At 39.4% G+C, this 8,455-nt stretch overlaps 1 protein-coding gene across 3 annotated transcripts in view; it reads right to left on the bottom strand.

Moving 5' to 3' along the window:
* The window catches only part of Spata7 (spermatogenesis associated 7), a 43,532-nt gene that overhangs the window by 29,887 nt on the left and 5,190 nt on the right, over positions 1-8,455 (bottom strand). For 2 of the 3 annotated variants that reach the window (XM_021178896.2, XM_021178898.2), the window contains exons 3-4: positions 7,048-7,143; positions 4,110-4,157 (exon numbers count right to left, since the gene is read on the bottom strand). In XM_021178896.2, the coding sequence (XP_021034555.1) occupies positions 4,110-4,157; positions 7,048-7,143 (144 nt within the window). The remainder of the gene's footprint in view (positions 1-4,109; positions 4,158-7,047; positions 7,144-8,455) is intronic. The other variant, XM_021178897.2, reaches the window with a different exon arrangement.

Genomic DNA, 8,455 nt, shown 5'->3' with positions numbered 1-8,455 from the left:
CTTTCTTTAGAGACTTGAAGTTCTTATCATACAGATCTTTCACTTCCTTAGTTAGAGTCACGCCAAGGTATTTTATATTATTTGTGACTATTGGAACCTCCAGTCTCTTGAAGGTTAGGTGCATCTTCTCTGACTGAGTCCAGACCCAGCAGTCCTCTGCTGTACATGTGCTGGGGGCCTCATATCAGCTAGTGTGTGCTGCCTGGTTGGTGGCTCAGTGTCTGAGAGATCTTGGAGGTCCAGGTTAGTTGAGACTGCTGGTCCTCCTACAGGGTTGCCCTCCTCCTCAGCTTCTTCCAGTTTTTCCCTAATTCAACCATGGAGTCAGCAGCTTCTGTCCATTGGTTGGGTGTAAATATCTGTATCTGGCTATTTATTTATTTAGATATTTTCTTTATTTACATTTCAAATATCCCCTTTCCTAGTTTCCCCTCTGAATATCCCCTACCCCCATCCCCGCTCCCTAACTCACCCACTCCCACTTCCTGGCCCTGGCATTCCCCTATACTGGAGCATAGAACCTTCACAGGACCAAGGGCTTCTCCTCCCATTGATGACTGACTAGGTCATCCTCTGCTACATATGCAGGTAGAGCCATGAGTTCCTCCGTGTGTTTTCTTTGATTGGTGGTTTAGTCCCAGGGAGCTCTGTGGGTACTGGTTAGTACATATTGTTCTTCCTATGGGGTTGCAAACCCCCTTCAGCTCCTTGGGTACTTTTTATAGCTCCTTCATTGGGGACCCTGTGCTCTGTACAATGGATGGCTGTGAGCATCCACTTCTGTATTTGTCAGGCACTGGCAGAGCCTCTCAGGAGATAGCTTTTCAGGTTCCTGTCAGCTAGCTCTTATTGGCATCTGCAATAATCTGGGTTTGGTGGTTGTTTAAGGGATGGATTCCTAGGTGGGGCAGTTTCTGGATGGTCATTCCTTCAGTCTCTACTCCACACTTTGTCTCTGTAACTCCTTCCATGGGTGTTTTGTTCCCACTTCTAAGAAGGATTGAAGTATCCACACTTTGGTCTTCCTTCTTCTTGAGTTTCATGAGTTTTGCAAATTGTATCTTCGGTATTCTGAGCTTCTGGGCTAATATCCACTTATCCGTGAGTGCATATCATGTGTGTTCTTTTGTGATATCATGTGTGTTCTTTTGTGATTGGGTTACCTCACTAAGGATGATATCCTCCAGATTCATCCATTTGTCTAAGAATTTCATAAATTGTTTTAACAGCTATGTAATACTCCATTGTATAAATATACCACATTTTCTGTATCCATTCCTCTGTTGAGGGACATCTGGGTTCTTTCCAGCTTCTGGCTATTATAAATAAGGCTGCTGTGAACATAGTGGAGCATGTGCCCTTATTGCAAGTTGGAGCATCTTCTGGATATATGCCCAGGAGTAGTACTGCTGGATCCTCTGGTAGTTCTAGGTCCGATTTTCTGAGGAACCCCCAAACAGTTTCCAGAGTGGTTGTAGCAGCCTGCAGTCACTTGTTCTGGCAGTTCTAGGCTTTGCTGGTTTTCATCCTTCTCTGGAGATCTTGGAATCTGAATAGAAACTCATTTGGTCCCAGCTCTTCTTTACTGAGGGTTTTTCAAACTTACTGATTACATTTCCTTATGGTCTATTCAGGTTTTCTACTGTTGGTTCAGTTTTGCTAGACTGTATGCTTCTTATAATCTATCCTTTTCTTCATGGCAATCCAATTGTTAGTGTAAATTGTTCACAGACGTCCATAATACTTTTTCTCTCTCCTTTGAGTCTTTGTTCTCTTTCTTCAGCCTAGCTAAGATTAGCTAAGAGTGCCAATTTTCAGGAAACCAATTTGTTTTATTTTTGTTTTTGTTTTTTAATTCTGTTGTTTTTCTGTCCCTCTTTTCTAATCTTTCTTATGTCCTTCTGTCCACTAACTGGGGGTTAATTTCTTTTCTAGTTTTCTACTTCCTCTTTGTGCTGACAGGAGGTCTCTTCTATGTGAGGCAAGTGCTGTTCCAGTGAGCTGCAGCCTGAACTAGTTTTCAGTTTCCTAAGACTTACATTTAAGTCATTTGCTGTCCTTTGTCCTCTATAGTGCAGGCATCTGCACCTTAGTGCAGACCCTGCTGAGTCTTACTGAGTGGCTGTTTTTTAAGGTTTGGGACTTTTGCTTTTGTTTTCATTTGCAGATTTTCTCACTGGAGCCCAGGCTGGCCCTGTGTCACCTCCTGGGTGACAGGTGTGCACCAACACATCCCACCAAGAGTTCTCTTTTTATTTTACCTTGGACTCAAAGTTAGTTTCCAAATTTGTGAATATTACCTTCTGTTGTTAATTTTTATTTTAATTAAACTCTGGCTAAAAAGATTCTTATTTTCTGAAATATGCTAAGATAAATTTGTAACTTGATATGATAAACTCCAGGAATGTTCCATGTGCTCTTAGGGAAATGTGCATCACACCCTGGTGGAAAGTCTGGCATATTTGTTAGGTTCATTTCATTAACTGTGTTATTCACCTCAACTGCTTCTTTACTGATATTGTTTGGATATTCTTGCCATTACTGAAAGTAGAATATGGGACCTACCATCACTGTATTGCTATCAGTTTTGAGATTTAGATTTTTCTGTTACTATTGCTTTTTATATTTCAGGAGCTCTGGAATATAATTGCTAGACCTTCCTATTGTACCTTTTCATGGCCATCTTTTTCTCTATAGAAAGCTTCTGACTTAAAGGTTTTTACCAACCTTTAACGGCAACCACTGCTGATTTCTCTTGTTTCTCCTCCCTGTGCACTGTCTTTGCCCTTTATTCTTTCATTTAGAGTGTGTCCTCACATCTGCACTAAGACCCCTAAGACAGCACCAGGACCCCTAAGACAGCATGCCGCTTTTTTTCCTGTTGCTTTTTAGATTGAACCAGCTGTTATACATCTTTGGATTGGCAAGTTTAATTTATTTATATTTAACACACACACACACAATATATATATATATATATATATATATATATATATATATATATATATACACATACACACATACATTATATATATATATATGTACACACTTGCCTGTTTTGTTTTGTTTTGTTTGTTTGAGACAGGGCTTCTTTGTGGTTGTCCTGGAACATGCTCTGTAGATAAGGCTAGTCTTGAACTCACAGATCTGCTTGCCTCTGTCTCCTGAGTGTTGGGATTAAAGGTGTGCACCACCACTGGCCAGCTTAAAACTCATTTATAAATTGAAATTTATTATCATTTTGTTATTGTTTCCTACATTCTTAGCAATTCCATTATTTTTTTTTTTAAATCCCCAAACAAAAGATAACCAAGCAACCAAACCAGAAAGCCTTGCATGTGACCGGTGCAGATGCCATAGAAAACATGCCAGTTTCCAAGAAAGCACAGAGAGAGTTACTAGTGGCACAGAAACCTCCCTTCTGGGTATATCCTCTGAATCTGTGTCCTCACTGTTACTCATAGCAATGGAAGACAACTGAAGCTGCTAATGACAATGAGGCACATGCACACATCACTTTATTGAGCCTTAAGAAAGACTTTGGGCTGCTGAGATGACTCATGGGCAATGCCTTGCTACACAAGTCTGGTGATTTGAGTTTGAGTCGTAGACCCAGTTAAAGTTAGGAGGAGGAACTAACTCTACAGAGCTGTCCTTTGACCTCTGCATGCATGCCATGGCTCATGTGCTCACATATACATCATACAAACTCAGACAATAAAAAACTTCTAAAAAAGATTCTGATTCATTACAGCATAAGTGATGTTAACATTATACCAAGTAAAATGTGCTGGTCTCAGAGGAAACACTATAGAATTCCCTTAATCAAGGAACTTAGAATCATAAAGTTCACGGAAAGTGGACTGGAGAGAAACTGGACTTATAAAGCAGACGTGGACATGTGGTTCCCAGGCTCACATGTGGCCGAGGGTAGCTGGATGGCAGTGATGACTCAACACACAGTACTTAATGTTGTAAACACAATGTTGTAAAGACACAGTACTTAATGCCATTGAAATGGACACTTAGAAATAGTTAGGATGTCAAGTCTCAAATTATGTCTACTTCACCTATTTTTAAAGGGATATCTTGTTAAAAAAACTACTTACATTTGATGCTAGTATTCACACTTACTGGAATTGAGCAGTCCACTGCGGCTGAAAGAGAAAAAAATGTTTAATAATATTCTTTATATTTATAAATAATGAGAAACATTAAATTTATAAACACAAAATGCTCTGAAGACTTGAAGTTCTTTGCTTTATTATTGTATTTCTAGAGATTAAAAATAAGATAGCAGATAAAAAATACTAGGTGGGATTAACAGCTCATTGGACAATGTAGAAGAGAATACTGGTGAACATGAAAACATAGCAGTTTAACCACTGAATACAAAATATAGGCAAGACTGAACAAGGAATGAGCAGAGCTTTGGTGGCTGATGCCAGGCCTTTATCATGGTGCACCAGCACGATTAAGCAAAGACTTCAACAAAGTGGAGCATCTCCATACCTATTTCAAGACCTAATTCGATGCTCCAAAAACAAAGCAGGATGCTGCGGGCAGAAAGGTAGACATATAGATATGCACATTTATACCCCAAGACAGACTTATACATTGGGTCAAATGATGCTGAAGTAATTCAATAGGGAATTACTCTTCAGTAATTGATACCAGAAATTTAATATCTGAGTAGGCAAAAACCAGTAACCTTTTATTCATACTATATACCAAAACTCAAAATGAACCACAGACTTAAAAGGAAGAGTCACAAGCAAAAAGCTTCTAGAAGAAAACAAATTCAGAAAACCCTAAGATTACAAAATGGTCTCTTAAACACGCTGTTTAAAATACAAATCCTAAAGTATCTGAAAATTGAGCTTGGTTTTATATGATTTTAATGCCACGATATACTATTTTCTTCAATTATTTAAAACATAACCTAATATTTTAAAGTTCAGCTCTTGAGACTACATAGCAAGATCCAAGTCACACAAAAGTAAATAAAAATTAGGTAAAGTTAGTAAAATAAATTAGTGAAATTAAAGTTTATATTTAACCTTGGAGGTATTCACAAAGAGGAGACACTGCTCTATCCTGGCAACAGCAGGCGCTGCTGAGGGGGCAGTCGTAAGGAAACAACCAGCAGCCACTCTGGAAAGGGTCTCGTCACAAAGCTAAACGTACCCATAAACATACCCATGGCTCCTAGTAAAATAAATTTACCATGCGAAACAGTCATTTGATTCCCAATAACTCAGACTGAGTCAAAACAACCCAAATATTCTCCAAGCTGTGAATCAACCAATTATGACAGCTTCATTAAATGGAATACTTTTTTTTTTTTTTTGGAGACACATTCTGTCTACATAGCCCTGACTCCCCTGGAACTCACTACATGGATCAGCCTGACCTGTAACTCAGAGATCTGTCTCCCTCTACCTCCTGAGTCTTGGGATTAAAGACATGCACCATCAATTAGAATCCTACTTATAAACAAAAGTAAACAAATTTAAGGGCTGGGGAGAAGGCTCAGTCGGTAAAGTACTTGCGCAAGCACAGGGCTGAGGTCTAACCCCAAACCCATGTAAACAGCCAGATGTGGTGGTGTGCACTCAGAACCTCCACGGGGAGGTAGGTGGATCCTCAGCGCTGGCTTTCCAGTTTGCCTACAACCCACCTAAAAACTAAGGGAGAAATATCAATAAACACATCATGGGTGCCTCAATGTGTTGTGTACATTGAAAGAAGCCAGGCTGAAAGTATAAATATTATTCTATTCTATAGAAAAGGCAAAAGTGTAGGAACAGAGAACAGATGGGTAGCTTCAGAAATGAGGGGGACCTTTTTGGATATTGGAAATGTCCTATACCGGGGTCAGCACACTGTTATCGCAGGATCAGAGAGGGTAAATCTCTGGCTCTTTGAGGTAATACAGCCGGTCTCAACCAGTTGACTCTGCATTTCAGTGCAAAGACTGCTACAGCCAGTATGAAAAAGAATGAACATGACTGTGTTTATGGACACTAAATTCAAATCTCATACTGTTTCCAAATGCTACAAAATACACCCCTCCTTTTCTTAGCAGCAATTTAAAATATATGCACCCTTCTCTGTTCCTGAACTGAACAACAGCATGGGGCAGGAAGATGGTCATACATGCTAGAGTTAAATGATCTCTTGTTTACTGTCAACACTGTCATGGTTATAGAGACATATACATTTTCAAGGTATTTCCCTATATACTTACAACTAGTGCATTTTACTCTACATAAGTTATCTTTTAATAAAATCAATAATAAAGGAAGGATAGCAGCCAGTCTCCTCTTTGTGTAACTTCCTAAGTGAGAGCAGGTTAGATTATATTAAGACCAGCATACAGCTGAGAACGGCAGCACAGCGCATTCAGTTCCTCAGGTGCCCAAAGCGGAAGGACACTGCTGTTAGGTCAGCCTGGGCTTTATAGTAACATCTTGTGTTAGGAAGACATCACAGTCACTAGTGAAATGCAGGCATGGCAGCACACTTTTGTACTCTCAGCCCTGGGGAGGCAGAGTTAGGAGGATCTCTGGGGCCTGCCTCCTATGTAGTTTAGCCTTAAAATGTCAAGTTCAAGGTCTCAGTGAGTGACCCTCTCTTAAAAAAATGGATGGCTCCTGACAAATGACACTTAAGGTTGACCTCTGGCTTCTATATGCATACACACACATGCATACACACTTGAATACATACTTGCTTGCTCACACACACACAAGCATGCCCCAATATAGACACCTAAAATTTTAAACACAAATAGAAACATGAGCAATCTCTAACAACAAAAGAATATTAGAATAAATGCATTGAATGAGCTGTCTAGGCATTATGTAATTGTAAATGTTGTTAACATAAATTTTGCCATTGATATAATCAATAGTTGGCATCCCACTTTAAGATCCAAGTCCCCTTTGAAATAATGTAAAAACCGCTTTGCCACAGGTTCATCATAATGAGAAGTAAAGCTGGGGTTTACATGGGCACAGGAAATTCAAATTTGCACATGTTTACCTTTGGCTGAAAGGATTTTATTATAGTGAACAGCCATGTGGTTCTTGACCATTTGGAGAGTGGTTAGTCTGAGAGAAGAGGAGTCAGTGCAAAAAGCTAAAAATTAAAACATAGTTAATCATTACACATGTAAACTTAACATAAACATCAAAGATACAGTTACTGACGTCATTCTCAGTTCCGTTCTGGACTTCCCTGGAGGAGGCGGAGAATACACACACTGTCATGGCTCTGTGTCCAGTCGTCGTCTTGCCCTGGGAACACTGACTAGCAACTCATCACCTGGGCTCCAGCCTCTTCAAGAGTTAAGTTTTACAAGCTTGAGAGTTTGGGAAAGAGATTCTAGAATATAATCTATTAAAATAATCTAAACTATAATCTACTAATAGATTAATAATGTTAATCTACTCTTAAATTATTACTATTTTATACCTCTTTATCTCATTATTAAACATCTTCAATCATTTGCTTGATTATGTATGAACCACTGAGCCTGAGAGATCAGACAAGTTCCAAAGCACAAGACTATCCATGGAGACTGTGCGGTAAGTGTCACAGAGAGGTAAGTCTCTGACTTTACAGCTGCAGTCAAGATCCACAGACTGCTTTAAATCTATGTATTGAACTTTTCCACCTTCTCTCAAATTGTTTAAAGTGAATCTTAGAAGCATTAAGCATCAATATATAAGCATAAAGCACTATGGAGGCATATTCTTAAACATTAAAACCACTTTTTACATGTTTTTATGTGTGTGTGGTATATGTGCATGCCTATGTATGTCACATGTGTGTGCGTACATGTATGTGTACAACAGTGAGTGAGCACACAGGTATAGGTGTCAGGAATCTTCCTTGGTCATTCTCCATCTTATTTAGTGAGGTAGGATCTTTCATTTGAAGCCAGGTCAGCCGATGAGGCTAGTCTAACTAGCCAGCTTGCTCTGGGCATCCCATCCCTATCTCCCCAGGCAGGTGAGCTGCCACTCCCACCATGCGTTTATATTGGTTTGGGGATCCAACTCTCAAATTTGCACAGCAAGTACTTTATCTATTTATCCACTGAGCTACCTTCCCAGCCCCTGAAAATTTTTGAGAAATAACAGGAGCATATACTTAAAAAATTCAACAGTAAAATAGAATATAGGGTTTGAAAAGATTCTTCTACGAGGAAACAGATTCCCCTCCTAGATCTAGCCTTCAGTACTTCAGTACTTCAAAATCAATCCATTCATGAAAACTCCGCAGAATACAAGCATGCTATTATCAAAGAGGTGGCTGGCGGACACGTGCCATGCATTCTCACATTCTCTACCAGTAAAATTCTTTTTAGCCATTATTATCACCATTTAATAGAAGGACAGAGCTGTGCATTAAATCTGTGTCATATTCCTGCAAAGGAGGCATTGCT

The sequence above is a fragment of the Mus caroli genome, chromosome 12 (genome assembly GCF_900094665.2).
Source record: "Mus caroli chromosome 12, CAROLI_EIJ_v1.1, whole genome shotgun sequence".
Classification (NCBI taxonomy): domain Eukaryota; kingdom Metazoa; phylum Chordata; class Mammalia; order Rodentia; family Muridae; genus Mus; species Mus caroli.
This window is presented reverse-complemented; position numbering and strand designations above follow the sequence as displayed.